Here is a 25,079-nt window from a genome sequence, read left to right as displayed (position 1 = left end):
AAAAGTAACTAAGTAATTAAATACTTTTGAAAATAAGTAATCAGTAATTAGTTACTGATTACTTTTTTCAAGTAACTTGACCAACACTGGTTATGAACATATGTCAGCACTAAGTTTGGGTCCATATCTTCTGCCTAATTTACCGCCTCCTTCTCTCGATTCCCTATCTACATGCTCATGTGCAGCCTTGTTTATTGCTTCTCAGGATCTGCTTTCATGTCACCCGGCTAATCCTCTAACTCCCCTGTTTCCTGTTAACAAGGTAAGGTTAAGAATGAAGAGCTCAGGGCAGCTGAGGTACAGTTTGAACAGTTCATCTGACACTGATGGATTAATGTTCCTAAGAAGTAACGTAGTTATACAAACCGACCACCTCAACAGAAAGCAAAGCAAAGGTGCTTCCCCTTCAATAATCGCACTGTTCACGTTCACAGTCCCAGGATCCATCACTTGTGCTGCTATCTGCCCCCTTATAGACACTCCTAAATACCATGATGCCTTTTTTGAAGAGAACTCAAAAATAAAAATAAAACATATTATGATGAGGTTAAAAAAAGCATATAGTATAGGTGAAAGAGAGGAAAGAAAGGCGAGAGCATACAGAAGTGGAAAAGAGAGAAGAAAAGAGAGAGAGTACAGAGAGGGGGGGAAACTCCTGGAACGAGAAGACAGACGTTAATGACATGCAGTGGTTGCAGCACTGAAGGACAAGATCGAGGAAGGGACCAGAGAAACCTATAGAGTCCCACAGTGTTAGTGACATTACACATTGATTGTCATGGTCCGGGTGAGTTTTTCCACAGAGTTGCCGTTTCCACTCCTGGGCTGAGTCGCTTTGATTTGTTTGTTTGTTTTTTACAATAATGGAGCTATAATAAATACCATCATGTTCATGAATGTGGTCCCCCTGTCCAGAACAGAGGGGGCCTTTTAGAGATGGCGATGGATAAAAAGATAAACCTGGTTTATTTGGTTTCATTTGAAGTGGAACCAAATTCCACTTGTTTTAAAAACAGTACTTGAAAGTAAAGAAATTTTTCTTTATTCCTTTATTACTGCTTTTATATACTTTGTGGTTGTTTGGTAGATTTTAGGTCTTTTTTCTCTAAGCAAAATTAATAAAACATACTTATATGTATTTATTTAAAAGTTTCAAATGATCAATGCATTTGATTTATCATCATGTGAGAGAAGACACAAAGGATTTCAGGCACAGATGCAAACACATCGGGCACTCTGGGACACTTCTGACACCACAGTGCCTGGCATGCACGGCATGTACTATTTAATGTCAGCACTGCAATCAGCGCTTCAGTGAGTCATCTGCTTGCACATGCAGGAACACAAGTATCATGAGGCAGCCTTGACATGAGGTTTGGCAGGTTGCCGGAAACAGTAAACACCTCAGACACGCAGCCTGCCGTGGAGAGCAGAGAGATGATCACAAGAACGGGTTTACAATCAGCGACATGCTTTTTCTTTTAACCCGACCTGTTCACATTGAGGCATCTGTAATGATGAACGGTTTATGAGGAAGTGATGTGGGGCATGAGCACAGCTGAGCCTGGTACGATGAACCAAGGAACCTCCACTCGGGCAACTCCCCGTCGCAGTATTTGGGTCACACTTAGTCACATTAAATCTGGTTTTCAGGATTAAAACTTGAACTTGAACTAATTTTGCATGTGTGCTGATATGTACAGTGATATGGATGTTGCATAGCAATTGTAAAATTATTTTAAAAAGTGAAAACAAAAAGAATCTATCCTCTTTTCAAGTTTAAGAAGAGAGGTTGCGTTAGTATTGTAAGTAACAGAATTTTAAGTATAATATTTTATATTATACTATTATACATACTAATATTATACTAATAAGCTTGGCAATTCTAATAATTTAAAACAGTTAAGATTCATATCTAAAACTACTTGTAACTGAATTTATTATTATTTTTTACTTGTATTGCTGTAAAAACTTATGTGAAACTGTAAAAAGGAGATAAAGCATCATATCTAAAAGCTAAAGTTGTTTTTTTTAGATTGGTACTTAGAATTTGTGTGTGCCTGCATGTGTGTGTGTTTGCATAGCTTTGCTCTCACATACATCCTCCATCAGTACATCAGCACTTTCACTGGGAAATGTGGAGAGATCACTGGAGGTGATGTAGAGAGAATAGGGTGGGGTTTACTCAGTAAAAGGGCCGTCCTAGAGACGGCGAAGAATCCTTCTATACTTTAAAAGGAAAACATACATACACAGCTCTGATTACAAACCCCATGCCTCCCCTTCTTTTCTATTGGTAACTTTTATCTCTCATGTCATCACCAATGATGATTCCTTCATCTCTGTCCTGCACCAAAGGTATATAAGCGCTGCATTAAGTTGTCACATAGTCCGGTCAACGAATACTCTTCATCCTCAGTGAGACCAGCCACAGCAGGTCGAGATAGACCCGCAGCTAGCTCAGTTACTCAAACAGCAAGCTGGTATCAAGATGCCTGCAACCAACAGAATCATTTCGGAGACCAGGAAGCCAGAAAAAGGTGATTTTTTAAATATATTTTATCTAAAAATATATAACTTTTTTTTTCCTTTTCAAACCAAGCCTTTTAAATGACAGCATTTAAATACTACAGTGATATGCTTTAAATATACTCGCTGATGTGAACCAAACTGCACTTTCAGTAGTGAGGTGTTCTTCATCCTCACAGGCAGATCCTGAGAGAACGGTTAACCAGAGTTTGTCTGTATAAAAATGTGTAAAAAAATCAATAATAATTTACAATACTTTCACATTTCTTTGCATATTGTTGATGGGTTTGTAATGGTATTATTCCCTGGGAGCAATGGTTTAAAAACAAAAAGCATCATCTGCCTGAACCAGACGTAACCCATGGAAATGCATTGATGTATTATACTGTAAGTTAAAAGAACAGCTTTGAAAATGGTCGTATGCTTTCAGCCTCCACTGAACAGATACTATCTTTACAAATAGTGTCTTTACAGATCTTAACGCATCTTATAACTTGTCTGTACTTATCTTAACTAATGCAAAAAAAAGTCAAAGGGTGAACAGAAACACAGTAAATGAATCACTACCATAATTTAGAAAAAACCAAAAAGAATACATCTACTGTTTTTGTCTAATATGTTTTCTGTCACTATAATTTTCAGATATATTGTAGTACATATATTAAACCATTTAGATATGAATCAAATATTCACTATAATAAAAACAAATATAAATTAAAAAATTGTGGATATTTGCGATGAGAACATTTATATGAAGCAGTTAAATGTTTGTAGATTAATATTCTGAGATGATGTGTGTTGATATAAATACATCCCATTACTTGTGTTTTTGAAGGTTCATATCTTAATCCAGTGAAGATTAAGTGTCCTCACCAAAACACTAAGACTGCATCATTATGCGTGACAGCAAAGTATCACTTTCATATCTGGCTTAAGTGTAAAGCCTGTTATGCAACAATTAACCAGTTAGAAATTAAGAGGGAAGTGATTTTTCTAAAGACAGCCTTCAGCGTTATTAATTTTAGGGATGCCCATGTCGCATGTGTTGCAATTCATTATCTTCGCATTAACTCTGACTTTAATTCAGCTAGGTGTGATTTGACACTTGGATGACTTTCCTACAATCTCGTAGCAATAAGCTAGCTTAGGATCTAGATCCCCAACTTATCTGATTTGCATGGACAGATCATGTCACTCTTCTCATCTCATAATCTGCTCTGAGCTTCACGCTGCGCTCTAGTGTGACTGAAGCCAACCCCAACAGCATCTGAGGTGTCTTGGTCATTCCAACTGCCTGGCACGAATCAACCACTGACTCCAGAAAGCATGCAATCTCTGATGTGATGATCTGACAAAGGCAGATGCTTTTCTAAGTATACCCAGTTTTCCTGTGGTTCATTTCATCACCGCTTGAGATGCACCTGTCGCCTACCCCTGCATAATATTTAGTTAAGAATATTGATGTTAATAAAGGTTTCTTTGTTTTCAGGAAAAAAGGGCAAAGTGGTAAAAACGCCCACAGGTAAGACTTGAATCTTACCACAGGTTGGTTTATCTTTTTTATTTTCTTATTTAAATCATGCCATCTGTAAAGGCTGACCTGCCTTGTTCAGTATCTCCTGACATTTATTGTTATTTTACTCAGCAGAGAAGATCCCAATGTATGAGCCAAATATCCCTGAACCCAAATGGAGAGCTGATCTTATCAAATGTAAGTTTGTTTGTTTAGGTTTTTGTTGTTTTTTTTTTACAATTCTTTCCAAGCACCCTTTGTTAAATTATTGTTTATTAGTTTTTTATCCATTTATTTATTTTTTGCTTTGTCAGATTGGATTAATTTGTCTCTGGACGACAAAACAGCCAATAAAATGCTGTGGATCACAGAAGGTGGTGCCAAAGTGGCCAGAATGACTGATAACATCACTTGTCCTGTCTTGGACAGACCAGAGCGATATGAGTACGCGCCACAGGTACAGTATGAGGATGCATTTAGCCTGAAATGGCATATATTATAAATGTATTTTCTGCTAATTTTAAATGTTTACAATGGTGTAAAATTAGATGTGCTTGGAAACAGTATGTACCCCAAGTTTATTTCAAACCTGAACCTACTGGTGTTGTATTTCCAAAAGGAGAAAGCAATGCTGCTTGAAATTCTCTTACGTTACGCTATAGGATTAGCTCAGTGTGTATTATAGTGACATTATCACTTCTGTGCATAAGGTTCTTTGCAAAGAGGGAATCCTGGGAAGCCGAGGCTACTGGGAAGTGGAGTATTCAGGATGGGTTGTGATTGGAGTCGCATACGAAGGAGCTGGAAGGAGGAACAAGGATGGGCCCTGTGGCCTGGGAGAAAACGAGGAGTCCTGGGGTCTCGGCTGGAGTGGTTCCAGCTATCAAGCCTGGCACAAAGGTCACAGTACACAGATTGTGGAGATTCCCAGGTGCTCCACAATAGGTGTATATCTTGACCAGCCTGCTGGTGTCCTTAATTTTTATGCTGTGGAGGATGTGATTGAGGGAGGAGAACGCAATGGGAAAAAGGAGGTTAAACTTTTAAAGCAGTTTAAGAGCTCCTTTAAGGAGAAAATGATGCCATGTTTCTGGGTAGGAACAAGCTCTGACTGTGTAATCAAAAAGAAGGAGGAATAAAGGAGCGGAAGCATAGAGGCAACTTATGATCATATCTAAAATTGAGTGGAGCTGAACTCTTGTTGGGTGAGGAGTGAAGTAGCTGTTATCCTATTGCAATAAAGCTGCAATAAGGCTGTTTTAAACACAGAATTTCCTCACATAATAGGGTCATCCACATCATCAGAACTTATATTTTATCAAAACACTACAGTATCTCTGAGGAAAACATAGGGAATTAAAAAAAACATTTTAATCAAGGGAGCAAAGTGCAATTAGAAGATATTTAGAAAGGATTCATCTTCTGAATTCTGTCCACACTGTTGGATTTTTCTGAAAACACAGGACCACTCGAGGTTTATATTAATATATATGTGTGTATTTGTATTTCTCCATTGTTATTGTTTGCTAAGAATGTATATTTACTTAGGCATAAGTGTATGTAAAATGTTGAATATGAAAAAATGTTAATCAAAAATAAAGTATGGAAAAAGGAGACTTTTTTTTATTTTTTTGCTAATGTGAATGTTGCTATAGTACGAAGACAGCAAAAATATGCACAAAAAAAAAGTAGGGACAAAATAAAGTTTTAAGCAGTACATAAGTACACTGACAAGGTGCATGTTTGACTCAGTGTAAAATTACACCAAGTACCAAATCTAATTTTGATTCCCCAGAGTGCTGCTACGGAAATTACATAAAGCTGGTGTCTAACTGTGTAGTAGGTGTAAAATTTCAATTGGCATAAATGAAAAATAAATAAATAAAAACCAGAAGGGATATTGCAACAGAATTAAAATGATGAATCTAAATATTTGAATTAAAGCTTATTTCCTTACCTGGCAGAAAGACTTTCTCTTTATTCCTATTATCTAATATAATCGGAATAATTTAAATTAATTAAACATGCAGCATATTCAGATTTGGATACATTTTGGATTACATACAATTTATCTTTTTGAGATTTGTTTATGGTTCTATACTGTATTGTAATGTTAATTAAGTACTTTACTATAAAAGTTAATGCAAAATCACTGAAAATGAAATTGATTGCACATTTTCTGTCTGTGGTCAATGTCTGAAGCTTTTTAAGTAGCTAAAATAAAGTTGCATGTACAGTGTAAAGTTTGCATAACGTAAAACTCCTCCAGTGTTGCTCAGTAAAGAAGACTGACTACAAACTGCTTCCCTGGAGTTTAAAGGCGCTCACTTTGACATCTGAGATGCTCCAGCTTGAACATTAGTTTCTGTCTTTGACAGCTTGACCTCACCTCCTACTGCTTTCAAAACTAAAGCATCAGCTTAATAGGAACTAAAAGTGGCACTCATTGAACTGTTATCCTGCTCACAGGGCACCCACAGACGTCAGTGGTATATCAACTAAATATGTTGCAATTTTTTAATGTATGTGTAATACTAATAGTTCTGTTATACTATTACTCTTCAGTCTACATCACATATGTTAAAAAAAAATCTAAATTTGAATTTCATTTTATTCAAAGATGATATAAAAATGCTCAAGTCTGAATAACTGTGGGTTCATTAAAATGATTTCTTTGATATTATTAAAAATATTTTCATTTTTATGTTTCACCAGATTATGAGATTATTGACTAAATATTACCAGAAAAAAAATTAAATGCTAAAGGCAGTTGTACTTTGGATATGAGCATTTCTTAAAATGGGGTATTAATTAATCAGATATTAGCTTATTGTATTGTTGGGGTCAGGGGCATAATTTCCAGGGGGGTTAGGGGGGTTATGACCCCCCAATAATCAGACCCAACTAATATAACCCCCCCAATAAAATTTTGAATTATCTTGCATAAATAGGCTGTTGATTTTCTTTACTCATTTCAGGTATTACCAGCAAAATAGTTGCATGTTTAATGTTTGGGAATTTACCCAGATTTATTAATTTAATTTATTTAATTTATTAAATAAAATAAATTTATTTAATAAATTTATTTATTAATTTATTTAGACAGTGATATTGACCCCCCCAATGTTCAGCACAAAGTTACACTGATGGTTGGGGTCCTTGGAAGACCCCAGTTGGATGTTAGACATATTGATATAGATTTAACAAGTGCCGAGAAAAGCCCCAGTGAGCAATGCATTCAAGTCATACTGGTATTTGACACACTTAAACTGTTGTCATTGCTTCTGCATACTGTACATACAATGACAGTCATGTCAGCGTTGAGACAGCAGAGGACATACAGACATTACCCTTCCAGAAGCAGGTCAGTAGAAATCTCTCTTTTCAAAGGGGGTCAAAATAAAGTAATGTGTAATCAAATCAATGCTTTCTGTACTTTATGTGTTTACTTAATGTTCTTTACACTTATTCTTAATTAGTAATACTCAAAAACTGCACCTCTAGCTTTAGGCAGTTAAACACCAACCAAATTGAGCTTAGCTTAGTTTATTTAGTCTATTTCAGTGTGATTCTTGTGATGAGTATATATAAGAATTTACAGCCGGTACAGTTAAACCGATATGACAGGTACAAACATCCATCATTGACCAAAGAAAATGAAACTGGAGACCGTGATCCAAGAGTAATCACACCCACGGTGTCACCTCACTACGTGTTTTGGATGTGTATATGTGATCATATGATAGGTATGAGAGTTGGAAGAGAGAGTTGAAGAGTGGAAACTCTCTGCTGGTGTCATGAGCAAGGTGATATATGCTATACAGCAAATGGCACATATAGTGATACATATAGCATGGCATAAGGAGGATGCAGGGTGGGGGTGAGGATTGCCCAGCAATTCCTGCTGTTGTGGTAACATGCTTTGCAAACAATACAGACAGAAGTTAAAACTTAAATTATCCCTTTAAATATTTTTGAATTGAATATTAGAATGTTTTATGAATGTATCTTCCCGTAGGAGCGTGATATGGTGAGAGTTGAATTTTCTCCAGTGTCCTGTTTTCAAACACTTTCCGAGCTTTTTGTGTGCAGCAGATAGAACCAGTTACTGACCAGTACTAAGTTCTATTTCTTCCAGTGTGCTTCAACAATATTATTCCCTCATGATTCCACACCACCCGGTCGACAGCAGAAGCTACTCAAGCATTATTGGGATGACGTTATATTGGTTCCAAAAGATTTGTTGTCATGTATCTACTAGCCCACATTCACACTATCTGCAGTCTAACATGGACTGATACGGTCACCAGTTTCATATTGTTCTTTCTCTCCATATTATGTATACATCACACTTTACACTGTTGTGTCATGCTCTGCAGCTGGACAAATGTTTCACATATATACTGTTCTGGTTAAGTAGCAATTGTGGCTGTACTACTCTCTATTTACTATTAAAACATACAATAATAAAGTATTTTAACATAAAGTTACTTAATGTACTTTTTAAACATATTTTTATATATTTATCATATATGCCCATAATGAAAAGTGCCCTCAGCAGAAACAGCGATTGACAAAATTATTAAACAGCACCACCTGCTGGATTGCTCTTGTCAGTACACAACAACAAACAACCCATTCTACACGTAGTAAACCACGTGCACAAAAAAAATGATTTCTCTTTCTTGGATCTTTCGTTTTTGTATGTAACATATGAGACATAATAAAAAATGTTATAGTGCTATATTGTGTTTTTTCTTCTTTAGAAAATGAATCATGAATGTTGTTTAAGTGAATATGGGAAAAAATATTTTCTATATTATCACATGTTACATAGTGTAGATCACGAATTTTAACTATTTTACCTATTAGTTCACAACACAATACTTACAATGAATAACAAATTATTATCTAGAAAAATAGTTTCCATAGTAGGAAGTAATTCAAAATTAACTTAAACCTTATTGTAGATATTGTAGATAATCTATGTGTATTATGCGAGATTTACATTATTAGGAAAAGTCCAATCAATTTAAAATTAAATAAATTATTAATTAACAATAAATTAAATAAATAATTAAAACAGTATAAGCTCAATCAGTCAACGGGCATCAAACAAGGTCACTTTCAAAGGAAAATACCAATAACGAATCTTTGACCAGAGAAATCTTCCTGTGATTTAATCATCTGATGGATGCAGCTGAATAAAATGCTGTTGGTGTGATTTATGTTTGACCTTTGACCATACCTTTCAAGCTAATCTGGACAGCCATTTTTCCTGCCTAAAAGAAACTACATTTCCCACAATCCTATGCGAGGGCCCCACAGGTTGTTTTACATGTAACGGGACACTATTAGTAGCCATGCAGCTGTCTGTCACTGCGGGCGACTGCTCACTATGTTAAAAGGGAGTGGTCAATAATTACTGGCTAGCTGATTTGTCCCATGTGAGAACGGGATATCCTGAGCATCCCGGGTCAAGACCTTCCTGGATAAAAGCAAATGGCCTGGACACGTGAGCTGCTAATTATAAGACAGCATGATTATTATTGAGTGTTGAGAAATAGCTTGAGTGTTTGTGTCTAGGTTGCAGGATTCTGAAAAGCTCATTTCACAGGAGATACTCTTAGATTAAAGTACTGCCAACCAGGCTTCAGGGCGCTCCCGCTTACACTTGACTTTTCTCTTGTCTCCCGTGTTCTTATCATACCGCTTAAAATGCTTTTGATATCTTACTCCTGTGCTACAATAACACCAGCTCTCCTGAGGCATGTGTACACTGCTGATTATCAGCATTCACTTTCCCTTTCAGTGCCTTTCTTCCTGTTAAGCTTTTGTACATATAAGTATATAATAGGCGTAGCTTTAATTACTCTCAATCCGTTCACCTTAAAGCGCTGTACTTTATTTCTTTTTTTTTTCTTTTTTTACAGCTGTGTTAACGGAGCATCATTAGTTTTCTTCTGTACTCTCTACAATCAGCTCTACAAGACGCTGACTTGGCGCAGCAGAAAAATTATATAAGAAAGGACCATCTGGGAAAATTATTTTTGCCTAATTGTGGGAGCCTTTCAAGTCTAGACAGACTAATTATAAAATAATTGGTTATCTTATATTTTAATGCAGCTTCTAGAGGTTTTACGGCTGTTCTTAAGGCTTCTTTTTCTTTTAATAATTTAAACTTTAATAGATTTAAAGTGCTTAAACAATCCGTCAACCAAATGTCAAATTGCTTTCCTAACTCAAAACTTTACTTTGTCTTGAACATAGCATGGTTTTGGAAGTAAACCAGAGCCTTAAAGCTTTTGTCTCATTGTGCCCCTCATTCTCTTAATATTTTGGCTTTTATTGGGGGTGATGACTCAAGACTGGCATCCAAGTCTCTGATTGTCGTAAAGCTACACTGAGAATTTAAATAATGCAAGGGGCAAAACAGACGCACGAGAAAACAGCTGTTTTTTGTTTTTTTTTATGCGTGTGTGAATTCTTGAGTCACAAACCCACACTCAGCAAAAGACAGAGAGGCTGTCAAGGGCAGGGCAAGAGGGAGGGACAGTGAAGAAGAAGAGGGGGAGGAAGAAAGAAGGGGCTCACAGAGAGTGCACTGTTAGTGGACAGAAAAACAGACTGAGTGCTAACAGCCAGCGTAGGTAGAGCACCAAGCGAGCGCTGCTGCTACAAGTCAGACCAGAGTGAAACAGTCGACAACAGAGAGGGAGATTCACACGTCCACGGAGAGCAGCGGAGTGTAGCAGAAGAGCGTTGTGACTGTTTGGGCAACAGGAGCTCGTGGTAGCCAAGAAGAAGGCTGCCAAGCCTGAAGAGATGCTGTGAGGAACAGTGCCAAGTGATGGAGCTTGAAGCAGCCAGCAGGCAGGCGCGATTAGTCAGGTATATACAGCAATATGGCATCTTTATTAACATGTATGTCTCATGTAGTTCTAGATGGTTGCACAGTTAAACACCACACTTTATTAATCATTTATCTTTATTTAATCTTTGGTCAATAATGTGACAAATTGTGAGCAAAAGTTGCTTAAGGTTAACAATACTGTGAAGCAGCTTTGTGGCTGATATTTATTATCTGTGGCTGAAACACTCAGTGGCCCCCTGAGGGACTTTTTTAAACCTATGCTAAACTCTGGTAACTTAAGTTTTACTCTTATAAGCATCAACTTTATGGCTTCAACACCTTTAAAATGTGCAGCAACTAGCAATCTCGTGTCCTCAGAAATGACAGCCCAGTTAAGAGTCGAGAGACTGACCTACGTCACTGCTTTGCTTATCAAGGTCAAACGTATTTTGATAGCTTTTGTTGGCTTTTAAAAGTATGAGAATGCGGGAGACATGCAAATGTTTTTGTTGATAGAGAGAGGGAGAGGATTATTTTCCGGGGCAATGTATTCAACATGGTCTGTGTCCAACTTCACATGATGCTTCAGAGTCCTCGGGCATCACAAAGCGCACTCTGTGTCGTGCACAGACCCACCGTTTGTCCTCCCCACCATCCCTCTTTAGCATTTTAAGTCTTCTCCTCTCTGAGCTGGTGACCCTCACTGATTAAAAAGGAGATTTTCCAAATATTTCACAACACCCACTGAACCCCCAGTGGCTATGAAGTTGTTGGTCTCTAACAAAGACGTGACTGAGTTCTCTCATTTACTCCGTGCCGCGCTTGTCGGGGAATGCGGTTGATACCGGGAGAGCTTGTGGATACGAAACCATATCAAACATCTGGTTCATCCGCAACTGTTTGTGGTAGCTCAACGTGAGATGTTCCTTGTGATTTATTTTTTCATCTTCAAGTTCATCTGTATTAGTGTTTCACAAGGGTCACAAATGAGCCAAGTAGGCCGTAAAAATACATCTTTGATAAGGAAGCTTGAGCAGGTGTAACTCGAAATTTCAGTTGTTTTTCCGTTGGAGTTATTTTGCTGTCAAATATTTATAGACGAATGTAAATGCAAATGCCTTACATAATATGCACACACAAAAGAAATGTAAGGAATATTTTGTTGTAGTACATGAAGAAATATATAAACATATACTGCACACTAATAGTAAAAGAAACAGTAATAAGAAAGTAGTTTAACATAAATTACTAGATGGACAGATTGTTGTACATTGTCACATATAAACATGCAAAAATTTAATTTTTCCCTTTTATATTTAATTTTTTATACTACTATAGAATTATTATTATTATTATTTATTATTATTATTATTATTATTATTATTATTATTATTATGATACACAGTAAACAACTTTTACTTTCCCACCACCACGCTCCTTTATTTGGGTTTTCTATTCTCAGCGATCCACACTGCAGTTATGCAGTTTGGACCAGATAGTGTCTCATACCAGCCCCGTCCCTGCTGCCAGATTGGTTTTCACACAGTCCCAGCCCCTCCCTGCCACCACAGCGACGCAGCTGTCACCTGTCAGTTTGCATGGTGGGGATGCGCACCGGCCTGTTATGGCTCAGAATAGAATTGTGGGAGAGTTTTTCTGGAAGTATGGGGCAACCACACCAAGTCCTTGAGAGAATGAACAGTTGAGCAGGGAAAAATCTCAACTATATAGGAATGTTGCATATGTTACGTCGGAGCTTACGGGCCTGCTGGTCAGTGGAGTGACTGACTGCTTCTACAGAGGGGGACACTGATTCAGATTGTACTGGTAAGCGGTTGCATCTTAGCCAAACCAGCTTCAAGTAGCTCATTTGAATATGTGGGCAGAGTCGTATTACAGCCATGTATCTTGGTATTCAGGGGGTCTATGTGGCACTTTATGCGGTTTTATTACTTTGTGTGACTATTTCCTTCTCACTGTCGTTACCATCTTTTTATTGTGGTCTGAACACATTTATTTGTCACCCTACAGAATGGATGACCACGACAGAGTAAGCCAAGCGTCCAGCGTGGCCACAATATCCTATTTTCCCATGGTAAAGGTTTGTTTTCAAATTACAAGGCTCCCATCTTTGTATGCATGGATGACCTAGTGTGATGCTGTTAATGCATAAGCACATATGTGCACACAAATGTATTTTTTCCCTGTTTTGGTAACAGGAAAGTGATGGAAAGGTGCAGACATTTGGGAAGAGGTGTCAGTCTGCCAAGAGAGACCCCAACTGCCCTGTGGTCATCAGAGGATGGCTCAACAAAAAAGTACTTTTGCATCATTTGCTTTCATGATCTACTTAAAAAGATTAACAACTTCACTGTTGCATGCGGAAGAGTGTGTGACTGAGTTTACTGAAGAGCAGAGCCTAATTGATCTTCCTCCCACAGGATAGCTCTGGTTTGAAGCTTTGGAAAAGACGATGGTTCGTCCTCTCTAACTACTGTCTGTTTTACTATAAAGGTAAAAAATCGGCACTTTGTCTGGAGGAGAAATTCTATCATGTGTGGTGATGCATCCCTTCTTTTGTTCATGTCTCATCCATCCTCTTTTCAGACAGCAGAGAAGAATCTGTTCTGGGGAGCATCCCACTGCCAAGCTACAAAATCCTGTTCTGCACGCCGAGGGAATGCAAGAACAGAAAGTTCACCTTTAAGGTATTATTGTTAAACCAAGTCATTGTAAGGATGTAAGATATTCTCCAATCATGCGTATGTGCTGTCACATATTTAAGTCTATATAGATTAGGAAAATATGAATTTTTAATAATGAAAAAACAATTTGTGAATAATGTGTGAAACTAGGTAGTGCATCAGGGGATGCGCTCTTATTTCTTCAGCGCAGACACTCAGGAGGACATGTTGGGTTGGGTTCGAGCCCTCAGTCAGTCTGCTGCAATGGAGCCAGACAGCTCCATGAACAGGTACAGTTCTATTCAAAAGAGTCATGAGGTTTTACATGCGGTCGTTTTACAACGTTTTGCCTCATAAGCTTTTTTCTGATGCTTTCAGGCGCTGCTCAAGTTATCACGACTTTACGCAGATAGGTGGCAGCAGTGAATCAGTGGACCTCCCTAAATCTCCCTCTGATGATGAGGGTCTATCCCAGAAACACAGGCACGTCAGCAGGACTCTGAGTGAACCGAGTAAGCTCAGTGGTGGAAGGATGGGGAGATCGCACTCAGAGCAGAGGGAGAGGCGGAGCATGCATCAAAGAAACAGCAGGTTGTCAAGTCGTCCGTGTGTGTGTGTGAATGGCATATCCAAGCAGTTTTCTTAAAGGCTGAAACAATAACTGAAAAAGCTGCTGTGTGCTTTGTATTCACAAACAGAACACCGAGCCCTGATTTAAGCAGAAGAAGAGCTTGTGGTCCGAACAAGGAGGAGGATTATTTCCCGGGTCAAAACGCACCGTCACAAACAGATGTTATGGCAACAGGTTCTTTGACCTCCAGAGGTCAGCTGGGATCAAGACCACACACACCGGTGGGAAGGGTTGACATACGACCCCATGATGACCTGGTCATGCCGCCACATACTCTTTACTATGCACCTGCCTCACCGAATCTGGAGTTCAAATCCAATCCCAGCACTCCAGGCTCAGAAAGGTGGCAAAGTCTAAGCAAGGTTGGAACTTGATATTTAAGTGTTTCATGAGAGTCAATCTGTATAAAACCTAATGCCTAAAGTCATCTTGTCTCAAAGAAATGGCCTCCAATACAGGGGGATTGGCAAGAAAGTATCCAAGTTGTATCACACATTTTATCTAACTTGACTAATGCAGTGGATTAAAAAGCATCATCTTGAATGGAATGGCCGTTTTGTGTTAACAGCTCATGTTTCTCAACCCTTTCTCTTTCCCTGTCTTTAGCCTCCCCCTGTATATGGTTCTGTTCATCATAGCAGCGGGCGAAGACCTTTGGGGAAGGTAAGTAATTAAAAAAGTCTTTGTTGTTATTAGAAATGTCAAATTTCATTGAGTAAAATCTTCCGAAACAGATCATTGAAGTCACCAATAACAGTTTTTACTCTCTCTGCACAGTAGCACAGTGTTTGATATTGTGTTCTCTTTTCGCATACATGCTGTCTCCTTCCTCAGAGTTACTCCACAGGGGCACATGCAGACTTACTGCCCCCTTTACCCCCCTCATCGAGAGCCTCACATTCTCCACACCCCCCACAACACCACCACCACCATCATCACCATCACCGCAGCCATTTATCTGTTTGTGTGCTACCGCCAGCTATGGTACAGCCCAGCCTGCTGAACTGTGCACTGTTATTACAGCATTTTGTGTGGTACAACATGCTCAGTGGTGCTGTGGTGTCACGTGTCCTACCCCTTTATTTAAAAAAAAAAGAAAAGAAAGAAAACATGCTCTAACACTGTAGACGTTTAATAAATGTATTAACACAGTTGTCCTGTGTATGTCATTGACTTGTTATATGTCTGTCACTGTCTTTTATTGTCAGTAAGTCTGTTTTTTTGTTACTAATAAACTGTGTGTTTGTTATTATAATTGTGTTTTTCTGTTTTATTATATATTTATACCGTGTTTTGTCTGCCAAGATTATGCTACATGTACTATAATGCAGGTGCGCATTGGCTGTCAAAATAAAAGACGCGCACCAGATAAGAAGTTGCAACGCGCGTTTGCGTACATAAGATTTTCTGGAGGAGGACAGACATTTGTTTAGAACTCTTAAAGATGTCGAAGAAGCAAGCTCCTTTAAGCAATTACTTTGGTGTTCCTCCACCTACAAAGAAATGTCAGAAGGAGTCCGAACCGCAGAAGAAGCGCATATTCTCGCAATAGTGGTTGCAGGAGGTGAGCTGGCTTCGAACAAATGATGAACGCACAGAGATGTGGTGCAGAATATGCCGTGAAAATCCCACTCTAGCGGACAAAAACAGTGCCTTTTATATGCACGCAAACACGCGTTGCAACTTCTTATCTGGTGCGCGTCTTTTATTTTGACAGCCAATGTGCACCTGCATTATAGTACATGTAGCATAATCTTGGCAGACAAAACACGGTATAAATGTACCTGCGGAACACTTATGTGGACCCTTGCTATAATGACTATTACATGAAGTTGTTGTTTGATCAGTGATATAAAAATACATGTGTTTTAAGCATTTTCAACATTTCTATCTCTCAGATTCATGGCAATTCATGCTATTAGCAGATGGCTGCAGTGTGCTAAAGCTTGTGCAGTGTTCTGCAGTGTTAAAACAGCTGAGTTTTAACATTCAGACAGTAACATTTAAGCATTAATCTACACATATACCCTTAATATGATTTAACATTAGCAAGAGTTTTTAAATAAATTTAAAGAAAATGTTAACATATATATTTAGGTATCTAATGACACATTGAAGGTTTGTGAAGAGGAAGGAGAAATATTTTAAAATCGTTGTTTAAAACAAAATACTGTGAAACAGGATGACTATGATGATTTTCAGGCCCCAAAACCTGACCCGAGGGAAATGCCACCACTCCGGCCTCTTGAAAGTGATGCAGACGTGAGTGTTCATAATATCAGCATGTGGGTCTTAACAGTCACCAGACCACAGCAAACTGAAATATTTTTTTTTTGTAGTCATGAGTTTGATTTTCTCTCCTCAGGCTGTGTTAACGAGGTTGTGTGGGTGTGACAAACTGCTGCAGTCTCTGTCTGTAGAACTGGCCCAGCTACAAATGGATAAGGTGGGAAATTCTAAAGATTTAATTCTATTTAGACAATACATGACCCAAGTATTTAATCTAAAGTCTCACACACACACACATATAGAAATAAATTTATTACAAAAAGGTCGAGTAGTTGTTTGTTGTAAAAATGATTCTTGGCAATAAATCTTACACCATTTATTTCCCCCTAAATGGTGCCACATTTGTAAGGAAAATGTATTCGCACCCATAATTAACTTACCAAATCTTCTCTGCCATTGCCAAACAGCTGTTTCTGCTATTGACTCTTGATTGTTGTCATTTATTGGATTAGATGATTGAAGCCTGAAAAAAAGAACTGGCAAGTTAACATTTTATTCATTTAACAAATAAGGCCTCAGTAGTATGTCGAAGAACCACACACAGCAACAACAGCCTGATACGTCTTCCTCATGCTGGTCACCAGCTTTGTCACACACTGCTGTGGGATGGCATCCCATTCTTCAACAGCATTTGTCGCAAGTCAGTGGTGTGGTGTGGTTGTGCTGATCACTCTGGCACGAGCAGCACGCTCAAGCTGATACCACAAGTATTCAGTGGGGTTGAGGTCAGGACTGCAGGCAGCCCATTCCATCCTACCCACTCCCAAATTCTGGAGGTTGTCTCTGATAAACCCCACTCTGTGGGGACGAGCATTGTCTTCTTGGAGAATCGAGTTTGATCCAGGACTGTGGAGATATGTGACTGCCACTGGTTGCAGAACCTCATCTTGATATTTCTCTGAATTTAGATTGCCTCCAATGATGACATGCCTTGGTTTTCCAGTTGCCTCCACCAAAAGCCATTACCCTATCAGTGCAGCAATAAGCATAGCGTTGTCCACATCTTCTCCACACTTTGATCCTTCAATCCATCTGCCATTGGCAATGTAATGAGGAAATGGTCTCCTTGTGGTCTTGGGCTTGTCTCTGGCATCCACTGTTATATGGAACTTGGCCTTCTATTTGGAGACGGTACTGGAATTCACTCCAAATAATGCTGCAGCTTGGTTTTGCAGAACACTTGCTTGAAATTGCCCTATGGCACAGGCTCTATCCATGCTTGGAGCAGACACTGACTGCTGTAGCAGGGTCCCTGCTCACAGGTGCAACCCACCTACTCAACCTACAAATGGATTTTCCTTGTAAATGTGGCCCCATTTAAGGGGAAATAAACGCGCTCTCCAAAGGAATAAGATGTATTGGCAAGAAGCACTATCACAACAAACTAATAATCAACCAAACACCTATTTCCTTAGAAATAGGTTTTTAGAAAGAAAATGTATTTAAAAAAATATAGGTTCACTCTCAGTACATTTATTTATTAGGTCACTGTGGCTTTTTAATGAACAATTATTACAGAAAACAGTTGTAAGAAAAGTTACTGAACTTACTGAGTAATTAAAACATTTTTGTGCAATTAAGCCACGAAAAGCACAACTGTGTTTGAGTCACTACTTCAGTCAGATTTTGTTTATGTTTATTTAGAACTTTTTACATATATAAAGTTCTTTTCCTCACATCTGCACGTGTTTCAGGACAATGTCCAGTGTGCTTTGGAAGTTTCCAGACTGCAGCTAGAAGAGTGGAAGAGCCATGGACCCCAGGCCCACGAGGAAGCGCTGACCGAGAAGGCTTTGTTACAAGAGGAGCTGGTGACAGTCCGGGCCAGAATGTGTGACGTATCACTGGTGTGTAAAAAACAAAAAACAAAAACACTCATATTAGATTACAATAATATTTCTTCATTGATGCTGAATCATCCACTATGGGTTATTGAACTAAACCTCTGATATTTTCTTTATATTCAGGAAATGGAGCGGGTTTGGTGCCAGTATGAGAGGATGGAGAGTGAACTGTCTGTTGTCCGTTCACAACTTCAGCACATCTGTAATTTTGGAATGCCACAAGTAATTTTAAACAACAAACCAAATACTTTTACCTAATAAGACCCATGGCCTCACAAACAAGCTTTGTTAAAGTGTGCACAACATCTATTGAAAAGTTTGCCTCATCTTTGATGATCCTCATTCACGAGTGGGGCTCAAAATGTGAAACTCTCTTATATTTTGATGTTCTATGTGGATAATGTCCATGCTCTACCCAATCAGGAGCAATCTCAGGCTCAGAGAGAGCTGTGGATGATGGAGGACATACTCGATGGGCTAAAATCCAATCGGAGTCAGTTCCGCTACCTGCTGGGGATACAGAGACATCACTGTGAGCATCAGCTAGACATCCTACTGTAATGTTCAGACTCTTACTGCACAACTTTGCTTTCAGCCATTTATAACAGTCGATCTTTGCCTGAATCTTTGCATTTATGAACAATAACAGTGCATTAAATGTGACATTTAAATGAAAAAAAGGTTATCAACAACGCCACCTCATTACACTGTCTGAGCTACAGACACCCCTGAACTCATGTACACAATAATACAAATGATTGAAATACCATGTTTTAAAGCAAGTCACGTGATGTAGTTATTCAGCGCAGATCATTGCCACACTATTTAATTATAATAATAATTGCTCCTGGCTGCCACTTGGGGCCACCAGTGTATACAGCAGTTTCCTGGTGTAACCTTGATACTGCACATGGAACCTGACAATAAGCTGACAATGAGCAGAGTCAACACTGTGACCTTTTCTGTCTCTCCCTCAGTGTTTCAGTCCACAGCTCCGCATCCTGGATCCCCTGGCTCTCCCACAGAGTGTCTTCCAGTGGTATGACACTTGTTCATTGTTCATTTGTCAGTGGCCCCTGACATTTGCGCTCTGCTTATGAACAAGCAGGGAATTGTTGTCCATTCAAGTCATTTTGCTGGCTTGCTGGCTACTTGATATTTTTTGGCTTTACAGCATTTGATTTTAGTTATTGATACCTCTAGTATTCATCGTATGAGACTAGTTGTTAGAGAGGAAAACCACAATAGCAAGATTTGCACAGAGCAGCATTCATTTATATGTCTATGTGTGGCATAGATAAATTGGCTTTTCCATAATGGTTCCACAGTGTTCATCACATTCCTGTGATCCCTGCAGGACGTGGAAGAGGAGCCGCCAGTCCGCCCACCGTTACCCCAGGAGCTACAAGAAAGCCAGAGCAGGAACATGAGCCATGGATGGGCAGAATCACCATATGAGGTGGGCAATTTTTAAATCCGCCAGAAAAGACATTCAGATTTGGTAATATTTTCATGGATGTTTCTGATATTTCTATGCTTATGTTTCAGGCAATCTACAGCCACACTGTTGATCCTGTACACAGAAGAGGAAACAGCCAGCCTGACCTCCTTAATGTGAAAGCACATAGAGATCCATCCGGTTGGCACAAATATGCTCACTACAGAAATAGGCTGATATTAATACACCGTGCTGTATATTAATCTTTTCTGTCATATCTATTATTAATAGCTTTAGTAGGTGTTCTCTGCATAATGCTAAATTATCCCACAGTGGCTTTCTACACTTACATTTCTTTCTACCCATCCTTTTTCACTTTCCTCTATTTTCATCTCATTTTTAGACTCTCAGTCTGGTTCAAAGTGGATCCCACCAGACACAACCAACCAATCAACCAAGGTTTGATTCTTCATAATTTCCTGTGTGTTGGCATGCGGTGTGATCCAAAATGCTCCAAATATAGAAGCAGTCAAAGCTGATATTTCCTCATTGCAATCACAGCCAAATTCCAATTCTTTGATTCTCTCATCCTCCTTGCAATTAGGGCATGTTGCAGTACCTGTTTTAGACGAGAGGGGGAGGTAGAGGCTCATGTCTCAATGCAGTAGCTCAGCTCAACAGTATCCACCCAACCCCCCCTTTCTCACCTGCACAAATGCATATATATAACAGTATATATAGACAGGCATAGCGAGCAAATAGCCATCATAGTTTCACAAACACAAACTGTTCTGCACAAACAGATGCAAACATAAAGCCATTTTAATCATCTTTATAATGGCTGACAGGGTTTCTGGCTTTATGGATCTTTGAGCTGCAGTGATCATAAATGACTCATATTCTAAACAGCCCATGTTTTTTTATAGAAGCTGAAGATGAAGATGAGTGAAGAAGAGCAGATTGAGAGAATGAAAAGAAATCAGGAGAGGGTGACTAATAGGAAAAAACCTCCTGTCCCGGCTCCAGGTGCCCAGACCCAGGGTCAAAGTTCAGAGCCAAAAGCAGAGGTTTGCCAAGTAATTAATGAATGAATGACTATATTGTGTTGTATATATATTTATTTATTGTACTTGGTATTCTCTCAGGCCCCTTTTCCCTTAAGGGTGACGCGAGTGGTTACAGCTGTACTACCGTCTTCGCTCGTGGCCAGACGTGTTTCTGTCGAGGATCCTCCTGCTGAGCTTGATACTCCACTGGCTGAGCAGATCCCATCTGAGAAACAGCCAAATCTGGCTGAGCAGGGTAAAAAACTGTTAAGCAAACCACCCAGGAGGCCCTTGTTGGAGAATCCTGATCAAAACTGGTCCTCAGCAGAGATGGAGCAGGATCAGCCCATTAAGAAGACATACAAAAATCAGCATCAAGGAACATCCAGGACCTCCACGAAGGAGTTACATTCAGAAGTGAGCAGAACTGAGGGTTTAGAGACGTCAAGCAATCAAATTCGAGATGACGCCGGTTTAGAAAATGGAAGCGCAAGCTCAAATATAAGGGTAAGAAGAAGACAACATTAAGATTCATATGATTAATAAACTAAAAGGATACGATACGATAAATCCAACACACTTTATTTCATATCAGATTGCAGATTAATTTAACTCAGTCTGAATGAGCTCTAATGTGCTGTTGACAGTAGATTTATCTCCTCTGTCGGGATGTATGACAGTTGCATATAAACCATTTTTCCTTTTGTTCCTTTTTAAATATGCTTTATTTTTTGCCTTTTATTTTACTTTCTTGAACTTAATATGTAAACATTTTTTTTTAAAGTTTAATGCAGATATAAAGCTTGTGTAAACAAACAGCTGGGATTTAAATGAAGCAATGCATGATGCATCAGTTGTGTTCTTCATCTCTTCACATTGTTTGCTATTTATCAATACTGCATAGAAAATTATAAATGGCGCTCTTATAATTATTCTGTTAGTTAAAGTTATTGTGATATGTGCATTTTAATATAAATCTATCTGAACAGAAAGTGGAGCAGTCTACTGCCCTTCTGACCTCAAACATGGACTATGACCTCTGTCTGACCCCTGAACAGCGAGAGGCCAAGCTCCGGCGAGTGGAACGAATACGAGAGAGAGTCATAAGAAGGTGTGGGGGGGTTGTTTTCTTTTTTACACAGTGTAAATGTGCTTTATATTGATGAAAGTCTCAGCACATTGGCTGTTGTCTGTCTATCAGTGCAGTCAGAGAGAGTGCCACCACACACAGTCAGCTCTCGGTTATGGGAAAGGAGAAGGAACTTCACCATGTTCCCCCTGATGCAGCGAGAAAACAAAGATTAAAAGCAGGTACTTACTAATTTAGCAATACAGTACTGATTTATATAGATTTACTAACATTATATAGTAGTTGAGTTAATAATTAACTTGTCACTTAGGACTCTTGGCGTTATTAACTGTTAAAGATCACTGAATGTATATAAAAGACAGACATGGACTAGGAGTCTGAAATTGTCTGGAAGCATTATTTTTTATAGCCAGCAGGGGGCAATGCTTATGGTTGCAAAAATAGCAGATCCTTTTGAACTCAATTTCACTCAATGTATGTATTCAATCAGCATTTTCCTAATAAGTTTATGTTTTTGATTGCCAGTTTTACGGCAGTTTTAAACAAAAGATTTTAATTTTGTAAATTGTTGTCACATTCAGAGGAAAGAAAGAAAAAACAGTAGTAAAGCAGGAAACAGTTTAGCCCTTGGCTACCCTTGTTGCTACCGTGGACAATCGGATATCCCCATGTTGGTCTTGTTCCTACATCATAACAATGTTGGTCCAGGATCAGCATCAGCTGAACAATCTCGTTGTCTAAGCAGTCTGTTCACATTAGCCAGGAAGTTAGCTCAAAACTATCACTAGCAACCAACACAAGTAAGCTAAAGTTGCTTAACAGCAAGCCCAACTTGGTTCTATGTCTGTTATATTGCATAAATTTAATTAAGAAAACACTTGTAATGTCTACTATTTGTTGCATAAGAGAGTTTTACATAAACAAAGCCTTTTTTTTCTTATTCCAGAGCTCACAACAGTGTGATTGCTTAGTTGCAATGTTGGTCCTGGGCCAACATTATAATGATACAGTAGCTGAACTTACAGCTTTTAACAGTAGTCCACTAGCCAGTGGGTGGCGCCATGGTGGCTACGTCAAACTTTTATGATGGTTTCTATATTAGTAGAAGTGCTAACTGCTAACTGCACCTGACTGATTAAATCATCTGTGTTTTCAGGCCATGATTGCCATGATGGCCGTGGAAGCTGTGGAGATAACTTAAGAAGTTCTGCAGAGCTTCAGCTTTCAAGTGCAATATCTGAGGATAAAGAGAAAGAACACCAGGAACTTAATAATCAGGCCAAGTTAGGGAAAAGAACACAGCACAGTGGGAGACCAGGGGTTGCCAAAAGTAAGATCAAACGTCCAGCTTCACCCTATCATATATCATCCATGACTGTTTATCCGAAAGATGGAGGGAAGGGATTCATAGGTCTCAAAGATGATGAACAGAAAAAGATTGAAGAGAATCCTGATGGTGATGATAATGAAAGTGATTCTAAGGCCTCTGATCTGAGAGCCAAATGGTTCCTTTCCACAAACCAGTGGAAAGGATTCATACCTCTACAGATCCCTGCCACAGAAACACTGTGTAATGAGGAGGCAGCAGACAACCAGGCAGCTTCATCTGATGACATTACTGATTCAAATGAAATGTTATCAGCAGTGAGTGAGAGCTTAGAGAAGATGAAAGAGAACCATTCACTCTTCTATAAGATTGCATGTGACATCAGTATTTCAGATTCAGACATAACAAAGAACGATGGGAATTCATGTGCTCAAACATCATCTGGGCCAGAAGAGAAAGAACCACTGTTGATCACTGAGTCTGTGCCAGCCGAAGCTGCCAGTAATGTTGGCCCTTCATCTGAACAGGAGAATAAGGATGTCACTCAGCCTATGTCATCAAATGGTAATGAAAGTAGCGAGACAGCTGATTCCAAACCTCGAGATTCAACAGTGGAACTTCAGGAAAAAGCAACAAAAGATGCTTCTGTTTTTGAAAAGAGCGCTGCAAATGAATGTGAGGACAACTCAAGGTCAGAAAGCCAGCTGAAAGTTAAAGAAACTACTGGCAGAGTTTGCATTGGGGACACTGATCCCATCCAAACACTGGATGGAAGTGCAAGTCAGACAAGAGAGGAACATAGCGGAACGAAAGAGTCAGGGGACAGGAAGGATGGGCGAGTGAGATCGGAAGAACTGAAAAAGTCTGCTAGTTTATGTGAGGAGAAAAATGAGAATGTCCCAGAACAAGGCAACAAAAGCGCTGCTGCTCTATCCAGCTCTGTGCGTGAAGCCGGACGTGTGATTCGGAGTGCTTCTTTCGGAAAGGCGAGAGTAACAGTATTAAGGACAAGTTTATAAAAGAAAGCACAGAGACGGCTTAAGGAGCTTAAGTGAACAAACTCGGGAAGGACAAGAACACAGTTTAGAGTGACTGCAGTGAAAAATGTTAGAAGAATTCGACTGAAGGAGTCTGGACCTAATTTTAAATTACAAATTGTATAATGGGAACATATAGTATCAGAAACACCTTTAATATTTGGTAAGTTTAAACATTTCCACTATCCACTGTTGAACATTTATGCAAATGCAATGGAAAGTCTTAATATTTCATCATAACAAAAACTATGTACTGTATGGAAATAAAGTATTGTACTTGCAGTGGAAAAAAACCAAATACCTTCTCTATAGCCGCTGTCGATACACACTCTGTGTTTGAGGCTAACATGATCATTCCTCTCAAAATATGCATTCAACATAGCGCAGGAGTCATAGCTAATGGCTGCTCGTGATTGGTAACCCTTTTATTGTCCCTGCTGCAAAATGTGTTGTTGTTTTTTGTATCTCAAATATCCTGATTAATAAAAATGCTGTGTGCCACGTCGAGACCCAGACTCGAGCTTTGTATGTGCCAGAATCACATTTATGTTTTGCTCTCATTTCAGCCCTTTTTTCCCACCCACTGAAGGTCCCCGCGGTGCTTAGGTGCTTTTCTCTGAGGAGACCTGATGCAGAATTACACGGGGCTGCTGAAAAAGCCTTTGTCACTTTAAATCCTTGCCATGTCTCAGTCGATGACATCATTGTCTGAGAACACATTACATCACCCCTTCCCAGGCTCTCTCTCTTAAAGACAGCACCACCTTATGTTTACTGAGCCACACACATATACACACA

General features: G+C 39.0%; 2 protein-coding genes across 5 annotated transcripts; both read left to right on the top strand.

The window, feature by feature from the left end:
- The first annotated feature begins 2,405 nt into the window (after positions 1–2,405).
- LOC116319837 (stonustoxin subunit beta) lies at positions 2,406–5,656 on the top strand. 3 transcript variants are annotated; one of them, XM_039616816.1, is made up of 5 exons: positions 2,406–2,540; positions 4,019–4,051; positions 4,178–4,240; positions 4,357–4,499; positions 4,753–5,656. In XM_039616816.1, exons 1-5 carry the CDS (start codon positions 2,492–2,494, stop codon positions 5,179–5,181), a joined length of 717 nt encoding a protein of 238 aa, XP_039472750.1. In that variant the 5' UTR covers positions 2,406–2,491; the 3' UTR covers positions 5,182–5,656. The 3 variants fall into 3 exon arrangements, with proteins under 3 accessions (XP_039472750.1, XP_031595139.1, XP_039472751.1); XM_031739279.2 differs by having other exon boundaries at positions 4,175–4,240; XM_039616817.1 differs by lacking the exon at positions 2,406–2,540 and adding an exon at positions 3,799–3,902 and having other exon boundaries at positions 4,175–4,240.
- A 4,447-nt stretch (positions 5,657–10,103) lies between these two features.
- Positions 10,104–24,780, top strand: si:ch211-234p6.5. 2 transcript variants are annotated; one of them, XM_039616090.1, is made up of 24 exons: positions 10,104–10,933; positions 12,927–12,990; positions 13,115–13,213; positions 13,337–13,409; positions 13,503–13,603; positions 13,751–13,869; positions 13,958–14,170; positions 14,278–14,572; positions 14,817–14,873; positions 15,045–15,194; positions 16,413–16,472; positions 16,576–16,656; positions 18,194–18,346; positions 18,467–18,565; positions 18,767–18,875; positions 19,321–19,382; positions 19,701–19,802; positions 19,892–19,982; positions 20,185–20,240; positions 20,708–20,848; positions 20,927–21,334; positions 21,817–21,938; positions 22,029–22,138; positions 23,074–24,780. In XM_039616090.1, the coding sequence occupies exons 1-24, from the start codon at positions 10,893–10,895 to the stop codon at positions 24,261–24,263; spliced, it is 3,996 nt and encodes a 1,331-aa protein (XP_039472024.1). In that variant the 5' UTR covers positions 10,104–10,892; the 3' UTR covers positions 24,264–24,780. The 2 variants fall into 2 exon arrangements, with proteins under 2 accessions (XP_039472024.1, XP_031595252.2); XM_031739392.2 differs by having other exon boundaries at positions 12,927–12,996.
- Positions 24,781–25,079: the final 299 nt, after the last annotated feature.

Source organism: Oreochromis aureus, linkage group 8 (genome assembly GCF_013358895.1).
Source record: "Oreochromis aureus strain Israel breed Guangdong linkage group 8, ZZ_aureus, whole genome shotgun sequence".
NCBI classification, from domain to species: domain Eukaryota; kingdom Metazoa; phylum Chordata; class Actinopteri; order Cichliformes; family Cichlidae; genus Oreochromis; species Oreochromis aureus.
The sequence above is the reverse complement of the archived record's forward strand: the minus strand, read 5'-3'. Positions and strand labels throughout refer to the sequence as shown.

Excerpts from the sequence above, each read along its gene's own strand:
- LOC116319837 (XM_031739279.2), top strand. The coding sequence starts at position 2,492 with ATGCCTGCAACCAACAGAATCATTTCGGAGACCAGGAAGCCAGAAAAA. Across the intron at positions 4,052-4,174 it reads AGTGGTAAAAACGCCCACAG|CAGAGAAGATCCCAATGTAT; the intron begins GTAAGACTTGAA and ends TATTTTACTCAG. Across the intron at positions 4,241-4,356 it reads GAGAGCTGATCTTATCAAAT|ATTGGATTAATTTGTCTCTG; the intron begins GTAAGTTTGTTT and ends TTGCTTTGTCAG.
- si:ch211-234p6.5 (XM_031739392.2), top strand. The coding sequence starts at position 10,893 with ATGGAGCTTGAAGCAGCCAGCAGGCAGGCGCGATTAGTCAG. Across the intron at positions 10,934-12,926 it reads AGGCAGGCGCGATTAGTCAG|AATGGATGACCACGACAGAG; the intron begins GTATATACAGCA and ends GTCACCCTACAG. Across the intron at positions 21,335-21,816 it reads GCGCAAGCTCAAATATAAGG|AAAGTGGAGCAGTCTACTGC; the intron begins GTAAGAAGAAGA and ends CTATCTGAACAG.